General features: G+C 35.4%; 1 protein-coding gene across 11 annotated transcripts in view; it reads left to right on the top strand.

Moving 5' to 3' along the window:
- RPRD1B (regulation of nuclear pre-mRNA domain containing 1B) overlaps positions 1 to 12566 on the top strand; it is a 137919-nt gene that overhangs the window by 39606 nt on the left and 85747 nt on the right. For 7 of the 11 annotated variants that reach the window (XR_011972058.1, XR_011972059.1, XR_011972056.1 and 4 more), the window contains exons 5-7: positions 1358 to 1484; positions 2481 to 2656; positions 3431 to 3499. Coding sequence is in view for 5 of the 11 variants with exons in the window: in XM_072631556.1 (XP_072487657.1) it covers positions 1358 to 1484; positions 2481 to 2656; positions 3431 to 3499 (372 nt within the window). In the remaining 6 variants the exon portion in view is untranslated. The remainder of the gene's footprint in view (positions 1 to 1357; positions 1485 to 2480; positions 2657 to 3430; positions 3500 to 12566) is intronic. The other 4 variants (XR_011972060.1, XM_072631562.1, XM_072631557.1 and 1 more) reach the window with 1 other exon arrangement.

Consider the following 12566-nt stretch of genomic DNA (forward strand, 5'->3'; position numbering starts at 1 on the left):
AGTAGTTTAACAAATACTTTTGAATGGTATGGAATTGATACATGTTGGGCCTTAATTTTTTGCTACTAATGAACTTGTGTACTTTTCTTTTTAGCCTTAAAAACATTGATTAATTAGCGACCTTCCTAGAAAATGAGAATTCCTGTGTTTTGGTGGGGCAGAGTCACAAAATAATTTGAAACATGCACTGTGCATTTTTTTCATTCAGTAAACATTTGTTGTCCATCTCCTCAACAAATATTATGCACCTTTTTAGTGGCTGCAAAGAACCAGAAAACAAGGGAAATACTCATGAGTTGGGGAATAGTGAAAAAAATTTGTATTACATGAATTTAATGGCATGTTATAGTGCTGTAAGAAATTATGACTATGAGAAATATAGAGAGACATGAAAAGACTTACATGAACTGATGCAAAATAAAGCAGAGCCAGGAAAATGATTTGCGTAATGGTGGCAACAAGATGAATTGGAAAGAACCACCATATTTTTAAATTTTCTCCCCCTCCACTAGACAGCTTGCAGTCTTATATGGGTTCTACACATACATTCTTATTAAACACATTTTCACGTTAGCCATGTTGCATAGAAAAATTCAAATGAATGAGAGAAACCATGAGAAAAACCAAAACAAAACACAAGAGAAAATAGTCTGCTTCATTCTGCATTCCAGTTCCATACTTCTTTCTCTGGATGTGGATGGCATTTTAACTCAAGAGTCCTTTGAGAATGTTTTAGGTCCTTGCATTGCTGTGAAGGGCTAAGTCTGTCAGAAACAGAGTTCACAAACTGTGTCTGTTACTATGTACAATGTTCTCCTGGTTTTGCTCATTTCACTCAGTCTTTCCTCTCTTTTCTGAAGAAAAGTTTTTATAAGATAGTTTTGTGGGTAGAGAAGGAGAGAGGTATAGGGGGAAATTTAGGCAATGTAAAAACAGAAAAGCTATCAATAAAATTTATTTATATTTAATTTTTATTTATATGTTAATATTTAAAATATTACGTTCTTAGTATACTTCTAGACAGTGTATAAACAAATATTAAAACAAAACAAAATATTATCTTAGGTTCTTTTTGCCATGAATATATTTGGAATGTGATCTTTAAGGTATAATATAGAATTTCATCTTTTTCTTGCCATAATTAAATTTCAGAAATTAATTTCGCATATTCTCTTACACTATGTTGTTGGTAAATGGGAAAATAGAGTGAGTAGTGTGAATTCTCAGGATAGAATCTGTAAACCTCTCTGGAGTAGCTGTTTTTAAAACTTATCTCTACCTCATTTAACAAACTAATTTATAAGAAAGATAAAATTCTTTATGTACTAATCACTTTTATTGGCTTTCTTTCTGATAGACGGAGGAACTGATCAAAGCCCTGCAAGATTTGGAAAATGCTGCATCAGGTGATGCCACTGTGAGGCAGAAAATTGCTTCACTACCACAAGAAGTCCAAGATGTTTCACTTTTAGAGAAAATAACAGGTGAGACCTTTGGGTCCAAGGTAAAAGAGGGGGAAAATATCTACTATACACTGACTTATAAGACCTACTTTGCCAAAGGTTTAACCTTTCATACTATGTTGGGCAGAGTGCATACTTGTTTGTTGTTAATAATCATAGCTCATGTAATGAAATCTGAATTTCTCTTTGGGTAGTACCAAAATGTGGGTTGAATTCCTACAAAAATACCACCTTGAGGCATCCTAAAAATCATGTATTGAAATGTAGAGTATATCATGACTGCTTTTGGTTTCTAATAATACTGCTTCCTTGCATGTATATAGTTCTAATAAGAGACAGTGTTGTATAGTGGTTAGAAAGCCATCCTCAGGTCAAGAAAATCTGAATTTAAATCCTGCCTCTGAGACAAACTGTTTGTGACCCTGGGCATCTGAGGTCCCCAGACTTCTCTAAGACTTGAAACTGCAGAACAGTTGCTGATCTGCCTTAATAGAGGAAATTTCCTCAATCAGTGAAATGACACTGGAGCTCCACCACTACCCCCCAAATAGTAAATATCTGGCATTATTTGAAGAAGGAAAAATAAGGTAACAAATGAAAATATGTTGAACATATTACAGAAAAGGAATAATTCTTTTTAGCTTAACCTTTACTACCAAAGTCATTGCCTATTTTGTTTGGGTGTTAGCATTCCAATAGTGCTTTTATAAAATAGAGAATTTATATATCCTTTTGTCAGATTCCCACTCCAGAGCTCTTTCACCTCAGGTAGCTCAGAAATTGTTTATGTAGGTAATGGTAGACTTCCAAGTTATAACTGTTTCATTGTTTTCCTCTAAGTCTAGGTCTATTCTTGTGTTTGAAAAAATGACTGTGTACGTTGTAAAGAAGACCTGTGACTATCCCTGTCTCCATTCCACCTATCCTTCTAGCTTTATCCCTCCACCCAGTCATCTCAGCCATGCCCATGTGATTTGTAAGTTGTCTCATTTTTTTTTTGGTCACATTTGTGCTTAGACAAAGAGGCAGCTGAACGTCTTTCAAAGACAGTGGATGAAGCATGTTTGTTACTAGCAGAATATAACGGACGACTGGCAGCAGAACTGGAAGACCGGCGCCAGCTGGCACGCATGTTGGTGGAGTATACCCAGAACCAGAAAGATGTTTTGACAGAGAAAGAGAAAAAATTAGAAGTAAGTACTATCCAAAGTGAATTCCCCTCCCTGTAGTTCACACCACTCAGTGGGTATGATCCTTGAAACATCCTTTTTTATTTAAAAAAAAAAAATTGAAGGGAAAATTCTGTTAAGCATCATAGTTGTTTGGACCTTCTTGTAAATATTGGTCCTATTTCCTTACAAACAGGAAAGAACAGGCCTTAGATTTCAGGAAAGAAACTTCATGAACTCCCAGTCTTGTTATTTTAGAGCCTAATCTTTAACATACCAGTTTCATCTCAGGTAAAATATTTGTTGCCTGAGTTACAGGCCTCAGGAATAGCAGTAAAATAGAAGAATATAATCAGACAAAAGTTGGAGAATGCCCTACAAGTTTTGTTAGTCATTTCCATAGTTAGTTGTCAGTGTTATATACAAGGTAAAACCAATATACAGGGGATCTTCAAGGCCCTGTGTGCTGTTAATTCAGAAATTTCTTAGTTTTTATTCTATGAAATTTAACCGTTATTCTTATATTTCTGGTAGATTTTCATTAACAGGGAGGGAAAATAAGAGTTGTTCCTCTCTGACACTTAGGAAATGCCACATCGCATGTAGTCTTTTCATAGAGAAGGACTGGGAGCACTTGTCCTTGGGTAGCCTACTGCACAGATACCTGCTGTTACCCCCACTCCAACAGTGGACTCAATTATAAGAAGATAATCATTCAACAAATATTTAAGTACCAGTGTACTGGGCTAGATGCCAGGAAAATTCTAAAGATAATTAAGATACTCTTCTTGTCCTCAGGAAACTTATAGTCTATGGAAAAGTACTATTACCTGTGGCTACTGGAGAGTACTGGCCACAGGAAAGCAGGTTTGTTTTTTTTTTTTAAGTCATACCCATGAATTTGTCTTAAACTTTATAGTTTTGTAAAGGTAGCCCAAAGAGAAAATGATATAAAGAGAGCAGAGGAAATTTCCTTCTGCCTCAATTCATAAAACAAAAATTCCTTGGCATAGAAGGAAAAGAAATTAAGTCTTCAGGCTTTCAAAGGTGAGATGATTAAGATTAAGTGAGTTTGGGTTGCAACACTGTCATCTGACTGTGCAGTGGAAAACGAATAATGTGCATGTTGTACATTATCCTTACCTGCAGTGATGATGGGAGTAATTATGAGTAGTGGTGGTAAGAACTTCATGTTCATAGCCAGCTTGAACCTGGAAGATGTGAAATAGCTGTAAAAATAGCATCATTTTGACTAGAAATCAGCAATGACCAGAAGTCCTAGAGGGAGTTGCACAGGCAATACCAGACGGTCATTTATCTGAAATGTTCATCTTTCACTGAGGAAGCATTTTCAGCACTGTGCCCCGGGACTAATAAAGGAATGTAATTAATGATTCTGGTTGTAAGTCACTATGCCATCTGTTGAACTGCCCCTTGGCGACACATTAAGGGCTTTCTCTGAACTGTCAGACATTGATTATCATGAGCAGCTGTTGTTGGGTGGAATGTGGCAAGCTATCATAGAGGACAGCATCTTTGAGAAGAGATTGGGTTGGTAGAGCAGGTTAACTCTTTATTATATTTTCCCTTTCCACCTTGGTATCCACTTAAATTTTTCAGGTGATCATTCCATTTTCTGTAGAGCAGTGGCTTGATAAATATCATCATATTTGACAGTCTCTGGAGAACTTCTGGTCCCATTACAACACTGACCTTGGGATTAAGATGAAATTGAACAAGTAAAGAATGCAAAAGGATTCTGTTTAAAGGTCCACAAACTGTCAGCTTCAGGAATTCCCCCCTAAGTATCCTCTAGCAGTTATTTAATATTCAGTATTTTTCTAGGTTTGTTGTAGTACAAACAGAATTTATTAGGTATATTAAAAAGTGTAAAGGGTAGCTTTTAATTAGTTTTATCCTTGTCAAGCAACCTCATCTCTACAATCTGAGATTTTACTTCCACTTTAGGTCTTAAGGGTCTGTTGCATTTTTATGGAGATTGTTAGGATTTTAAGGTATGTGTCAGATTCTCCCATTCTTAAGGACATTTTTCTCCTCCAAAGAAAGAAAATTCTCTTTGCCATTAAGTAGGGAAAGAAAAATTCTCATACTGAGTGCTTTCCCCTGAGTAGTTTGTACTGTCTAATATTTGTTACTGTCAGAGGCTAGCTGAGCAAAACCTAACAACTTTTCTTGTTGCACTGAAGAAGCATACCTAGATCAGAGATGACTTCTAGTAGCTCTACAGCCATGGAAATTTTGAATCAAAATGCTGGTTGAAATGTATATTTTCACACTTTTCTTATATGGGGAAAAATAATTTTCTTTCTGAGGAGTTTATTGGTGCTTTCCCTAAGTACCAAAGAAGAGTTTGGATTTTTGTTACTATATAAGCAACAATTTAAGGTTAAATATTTAATTTTGAATAACACTCCTTTTGCATCCTGGTGAGTATCTGTGCTGTTGACTCAGAAAATCACAAATGACATTGTCTATGTTTTATTTTCATTTATTTTGCTAAACATTTTCCGTTTCCATTTTAATCTGGGTCATTTGTACTGACTGAATTTGATTCCTTTGCTTTAGGATATGCAGAATTTGAAAGGGGTGGGATAGAGGTGAACACTAGTTTCTTTTTTAAGGTTAAGGAAGAAAAATATAGACTCCTTTATGTAAGTATAGAGCATATGAAACCAGTTGAATCTAGAAATGATCAATCCGTGTCTGGGAAAAAAAAACTTCTATCTGTAAATAATGAAGTTTTTATTTAATTAGTTCATTTAGTATTCAGTTATTAGCTGTCTTTGGCAAATGCTCAAACTAGCTATATTTACTTCAGGTGAGTGAATATTTACTTTATAGTTTATAACTAAGGATATGTTGAAATAAGACGTTTCTATGAATAGCTATATAAAAATGGTTATTGGGTCTTAAGGATGAAAAAAGGACAACAAACTTCATTTTGTTTAGGTAAAGAATTGTCATGATTAACTATAAGAAAAAAACTGGAAATTAGTATCCATGGAGTAGTATGTTCAGTATTTATCTCTGTATCGTTAGGAAGATTTGGGAATAACAGAAGTGTGTAACAAATGGAAACCAATAGTTATAGAGGTGTTATACCCTGAGGGAGCATTGGCTTCAGAGTGTTATGTATTATAAAAATAGTGACCACATTTACCTGACCATAGGATAAAAACCATGGACAAAGAACATTCCTTTTGCAAAACTTCAGTCAAAGTGTACTTTTTTTGAAATCCCAGACATGTTCTTCAACAGCCTGTGTTGAAGGGAAGCAGAGGAGATTATTCAGTCCCATCCCTGCTATTGTCTTGCTCTGTGGCTTTGGGCAAATCACTTCCTCTCTTAGGTCCTTAGTTTTCCCATTTGTAAAATGGGAGGGAGACTAGATAATCTCTCAGGTCTCTTTCAGGCAATAACATTCTATGAGTTTATTAGTAATTAGAGCTACTGGTTGGAGATACTTCTGTGAAGAAGAAGAATTTTGTAGAGATTCTTGTTCTTAGGGAACTTGTAGCCTGATTAAGACAATTGAGAATGAAGCTAGAGATTAAATGATTATGCTTGTCACAGAATGAGTTTAGACAGATTACTTGGACTGTAGTTTTATGTAGGAGACTTTATGTAATACAATCTAAGGTGAGGATCATAGACTTTTGAAAATCATCACTCTCAATTCCTCTTATTTTTAAAGAGAGGAAAAAACTAAAGTTTATAGAAGAATAACTTACTCCCAAAGTCATACAATGAGTTAGGGGCAGATGTAGGACTAGAATTAAGATTCTCCTAATTATCTGTTTAGCACAGCATATTTTAACAGAGGAGGGCAAAAGTAATTAGATATCATCATGGTGCACAAAATAGAATCCAAAGCTGAAATCACTTAAATAGGCTAAAGAATCTTGTTGTAGAAAAACTGTAACTTATTTAGAAGAGTATATTGGTTAAAGGTGGAAACATGCCAGCAGACTGACTTTTCTATTCTCTTTGGTGTGAAACTTACTGTGTTCTCTTGTGCTGTTGAGAGGTGAGAAATTGCTTCATTGAAACCTGAAGCTGTTTCCTTTCCTCCCCAGCATGGCACTCCACATGACTGTAATGACTATCCAGGGGCATAGCCTTTTGATTCAGAAAACACAGCAGGGAAAGGGAAAATGACTTAGAATCTGGCCTTTCTGTGTGACTTTCTGTTTTTAGTTTTGTTATAATAACTTGAGAAATTCTTTGGCCATAGATGAGGGATACTAAACTAGACTGATAGCATTCTGTTGTTTTTGGCAGCCTTTTCTGCTTCTCTGCAGGGTGCAGATGGCTAGAAGCTTTCATTAGAATAACTGTACTTAGAGTAGATGAGAGTATATAGTTCTTTTTTGTTAATTTGGGAGTAGACTATCCCCTTAACAAGAGTAAGCAACCTTCAGACCAAATAACAATCATTAGGGCTAAGCCAGTGGGTGTGTTCTGGCAAAGAAGGGAAGGGAACAGAAAGATTGAAGTAAAGAATTTAGAAGGGAAGTGAAAAAAGAAAAAAGGCACATAGCAGTATACTGCCTTGCATTCATATGTAGCCTTATACATTTCAGAGTATTTTACATACATTATCTCATTTGATCTTTAAAACAGCAGTAGCATGAGTTAAACTGGGCAATTCATTTATTGTCAGGAAAGCTGAGATGTAGATTAGCCAAGCCTCAGTAACATGTGGTCACTGGTGAAGCTGGGATTGTGTTATCCAGTTGTTTCAGTTGTGTACAACTCTTGTGATCCCATTTGGACTTTTCTTTACAAAGATATTGGAGTGGTTTTCCATTTCCTTCTCTGTCTCATTTTCTAGATGAGGAAACAGGCAAACAGGTTTGAGTGACTTGTCCAGGGTCATGCAGCTAGTAAGTGTCTGAGGCCAGATTTGAACTCAGGAAGATGTCTTCCTGCCTCTATGCCCTGCAGTCTATCTACTGTGCTACCTAACTGCCCTAAACTGGGATTAGAACTGAGATTTTCTTACTTCTAGTCTGGTGCTCTTTTCTTCTAAGACATTTCCATACCCTGGAGACCTTTGGAAACTATTAATAAAGATTGCTTGATATGGCTTGAAGATAAAAATACATTCTTCTCTTTCATTATGATACTATCCAAAATCCTGTGCCTGAATCCTCATTTTAGAAATAAAGAAATTCATTGCTGTGGTGTGGAGAATAGAGAGATGCCTGAATTAGAAATCAGTGGAAATAATGAACCAGACCATCATCACTGTTAGTTCAGCCTGTTACTACAGCCTATTGATAAGTAAAATGTATTTCTTGAAACCTTTATCTGTTCATTATATACCCAGTTTTCTCATCTCTGTTCTGAGATGGAATCGTTTTTTTAGATATTCTCTAAATCTGCAGTCCTTTTTTGATGGAATAATGCAGGGTTCCTTTATGTTTTCATTATGGAAACTTATTCTTTTGAAATGGTATGAGATTTGGGTAAAATTCAAAACTTGTAATAGATTCAGAAGCATTTTGTCCTGCTATTTTAATTTCTTCCATTCTTTTGAGTTATTGACACTTGGAATCTATATGATTTAAATGCTTTGCAGAAGTGGCTTGATTAGAAAAATCTTATTTTTGATGTTAGTGTGACAACTGAGCATGCTACTATAACCATATCAAGGTGTCTTGCAAGTTGGTAAGTCCAGACTCATAATTAGAATAATGCTTGGGGAGGGAGGTTGTTGTGGGAAGGGATTTCCTCTTTATCCAAATGGAATACAGACCTAGAAGTGGTATTGCCAGGTCAAAGGGTATGCACAATTTTATAGCCTTTTGGGCATAGTTCCAAATTGTTCTCCAGAATGGTTGGAATAGTTCACAACTCCATCAACAATGCATTAGTATTCCAGTTTTCCCACATCTTCTCTAACTTTTATCTTTTTTCTGTTTTGTCCTGTTAGCCAATCTGATAGGTGTGATTCGGTACCTCAGAGTTGTTTTGATTTGCATTTCTCTAATCAATAGTGATTTAGAAATTTTTTAGGCTTTCTACTTAGAGAAAGATGCTACATTTTAATATACCTTAATGACCACTATATTTCAAGGCAAATTCTGTGATAATTTTCGTTAGGTAAAAGTGGCAAAACCTGGAGAGTTCTTTCAGGCTATGATGTTGAACTCTAACCATAGGTACAGTTCTAAATTGTCCCAGTTATAGCATAATTTCTCGTACTGTTTTTTGGAACAGCTCTACTAATTCTGTTTGCAGCCAATGAGAATGTAACATCAGTTGATCATTATTCATAAATACCTGCATGTTAAGCAAAATAATATCTGGGTTTCTTGTCATAGTGTGCCTAATAAAATATTTAACCATAGTCATTAACATCCTTGTGACACAAGAAAGAACTGTAGGTTCTCCTCAGCTTGCCTGTTTAAATATCAAGGTCTTATAAAGAGAGTCTGTCATTTTCATAAGTCACCTTAAGCCATCTGGGAATTCACTGAGCAAATGTGTAAACTGTACATTTCTAGATAGCACTTGTTTTACAAATTTGTAAATAGTAAAGAACAACTTGAATTAGTTGAATAGGCTCGTTTTCTAGGTTTTAAATTATCTTGTTAAATGAATTGTCTTAGAAAATAGCAAATACCATAATATCATTAAGGTGGGTAGGTGGTGCAGTGGATAGAGTACCTGACCTGGAATCAGGAAGACCTGATTTGTTTTAAAAGTTCTTTATTGTAATTAATTTAGTTTTAGCTTTCAACATTCACTTCCATAAGATTTTGAGTTTTAAATTTTCTCCCCCTCCATCTCCTCCACCCTCTCCAAGAGAGCGTGCAATCTGATATAGGCTTACTTATACATACATTCATATTAAACATATTTTCACATTAGTCATGATATAAAGGAGAATCAGAACTAATGGGAAGAACCATGAAAAAGAGGAAACAAAATAACAAAAGAAAGAGAAAGCAAATAGTCTGCCTCTGTCTGCATTCAGACTCCAAAGTTTTTTCTCTGTATGTGGATAGCATTTTCTATCTTTTTTCCATCCACTTTTGAAGTTGTCTTAGATTCTTGAGTTGCTGAGAACTAAATCTATCAGTCAGTCATGGCACATTGTGACTGTTACTGTGTACACTGTTCTCCTGGTTGTATTTCCCTCACTCAGTATCAATTCATATAAGTCTTTCCAAGTTTTTCTGAAGTCTACCTGTTCATCATTTCTTATATCAAAATAGTATTCCATTACATTCATATACCACAACTTGTTCAGCCATTCCCCAATTGATGGGCATCTTGTCAATTTCCAGTTCTTGGCAACCACAAAGAGAGCTGCTATAAATGTTTTTGTACATGTGAGCCCCTTTCCCATTTGTATGATCTCTTTGGGATACAGACCTAGAAGTAGTGTGCTGGGTCAAAGGGTATGCACAGTTTTATAGCCCTTTGGGTATAGTTCCAAATTATTCTTCAGAATGGTTGGAATAGTTCACAACTCCACCAACAATGCCTTAATATTCAGATTTTCCCACATCTTCTCCAGCTTTTATCTTTTTCCTGTTTTGTCATGATAGCCAATCTGATAGGTGAGTTATGGTACCTCAGAGTTGTTTTGATTGCATTTCTCTAATCAATAGTGATTTAGAACATTTTTTCATATGACTATAGATAGCTTTAATTTCAGGAAAACCTGATTTCAAATCCAGCTTCAAGCAGGTGTGTTCCTGGGGAAGTAACTTAGCCTTCTTTGCCTCAGTTTCCTCATCTGTAAAATAGGCTGGAGAAAGAAATGGCAAACCACTCCAATATCTGTGCCAAGAAAACCCCAAATGGGATCATGAAGAGACAGACACAACTAAAACAACTAAACAACAACAGCAAAAATATTATAGTACTCACTTAGGCATGACTTTCTGAATAGGATTCTCCTTACAGGAACTTGAGTGCTTGGCTTAATAAGTTATATATGAATTTGAGCAGTAGTATATTTTTAGTTGATGAGAGGCTATATGGTATAGTGGATAGAAATACTGGCCTTGGAGTTAGGAAGACCTGCGTTCAAGTTCTGTCTGTGAGGCATACTAGCTCTGTGATTATGGGTAAATCATCTAATTTCTTAATGTCTTTAGGCATCTTGCCAAGACTGTATGTTATAGATAAGTTGCAGATCTGAATTGGTAGAACTAATTTACATGTTCACTAGGATTACCAGTATCCAGGAAATCACCCCTCCTCCCATGATTGTGTATTATTTTTTACTTAGATTAATATCCCCTTGAAGTAATAGAGTTTCTTTTCTTGGAGATAAAAGCTCTGCTGGGCTGTTTTTTCTCCTTTGTGGTCAGAGCTCAAAATGTAAATATTTAAATTAGATTGCAGGACTAGAGTAGATGCGTTAAAGTTTATTGGCTGGTATGGCGGGGGTTAGATTGATACCTTAGAAATGAATTCGTAGGTACATTGATACTATGCTGTATGCAGAAGTATTTTGAATAAACTGTAGCATCTTGCCATAGCATAAGTATTAACCATTCAGGGTTAGGTGTTTCTTCCATCTTTGTTCTCATTCTGGATATTATACTATTCTGAGTACAGGAATAGCTAAATCTTTGTGGACATGTCACTTTTTACAAGAATTCTTCAAAATTTCAAGAAACAGAGCCATATTAGATGTATGGTTTTTGTTTTTGTTTTTGTTTTTTTTAAAGAAGAATGTTTAAATGTAGCCTGGTTCCTCTTCTTTGTGGCTTCCTCTTTGTATCATAGATGTGGTTTCTTTATACTTTTGTTTTGTGCATGTTGTCTCTCCTGTTACGTGGATGCCAAGAATCACTCTGGAATGCAGTAATTTTTTTCCCCATGCAAATACTTTGCTAAACACTTTCATGTTATTTGCAGTTTTCACTCTACCAAGCCAATTGAGATTATGTGAGTGTTTTGAGAGTGGAGAAAGAAAAGGGTTGTATGCTGTAATTTTTTCCTTTTTCGAAAATACTTTAGTAACATTAGTCATGTAGAGCTTTGATCCCAATAAACTGCAACACCACCATACTACTTGGAGAAGGAATAATTAAATCAGTAAACATTCACTAAGTGCCTACTATGTGCCTAGCACAGTACTGAATGCTAGGGATTTACAAAAAGAGGCAGAAGACAGCCTCTTTCCTTAAGGAGCTTACAGTCTAATGGGAGAGACAAACTTGCAAAAAAATATCTTCAAAGCAGGCTGTACACATTTATTAACTGTCCATGATGTGCCGGGCACTGTGCTAAATACTTTACAAATATTTTTTCATTAGAGAAAGTTAGGTTACAGATAGGATCCTACTAGATATCATCTCAGCCTCATGATGAATGATAGTCATTATGGTTAGTTTGGTTTTTAGGCAGGCTGATATTTACTTACTTTCTATAGGGTGTGTCTTTGTTTGGGGGAAGGGAATTGATTGTAGAAAGAACACACACTTGGGAGTTAGTATACCTGAGTTTTAGTGTTATTTAGTTTAAATCTTGGTAACTTTAGGGAAAAAATTAGGATAAGAATGTAAAATTTCCTTCAGCATAATACCTAATTCTATTCAGCAGAGAAACGGAGTATATCTTTAGGTAGTAACCTCCTGATTCCCGGAGGTCTTCAGTTAAAGGCTGGAGGTCTAGTTTTATGAAATGTGGTAGAGGAATTTTCTTTACACGTGAGTATTTTATTTACATATATAAGGTTATTGAGATCAGAGGTGATTTCACTAATGTTTGTAGTTATGGGCTACTAATATGATGCTTGGCACATGCTAGGATCTTATAAATGCTTATTAACTTCTTGCTTACCTGGAGATGTATCTCAAAATTACTAAGGGATTAACTTACATTTCTTACTACTAAAAAATCTTTTTTCTTTCTTGATAAGTTTTATTTGATAAGTTAATAA

This window comes from Notamacropus eugenii, chromosome 1 (assembly GCF_028372415.1).
Source record: "Notamacropus eugenii isolate mMacEug1 chromosome 1, mMacEug1.pri_v2, whole genome shotgun sequence".
Classification (NCBI taxonomy): Eukaryota; Metazoa; Chordata; class Mammalia; order Diprotodontia; family Macropodidae; genus Notamacropus; species Notamacropus eugenii.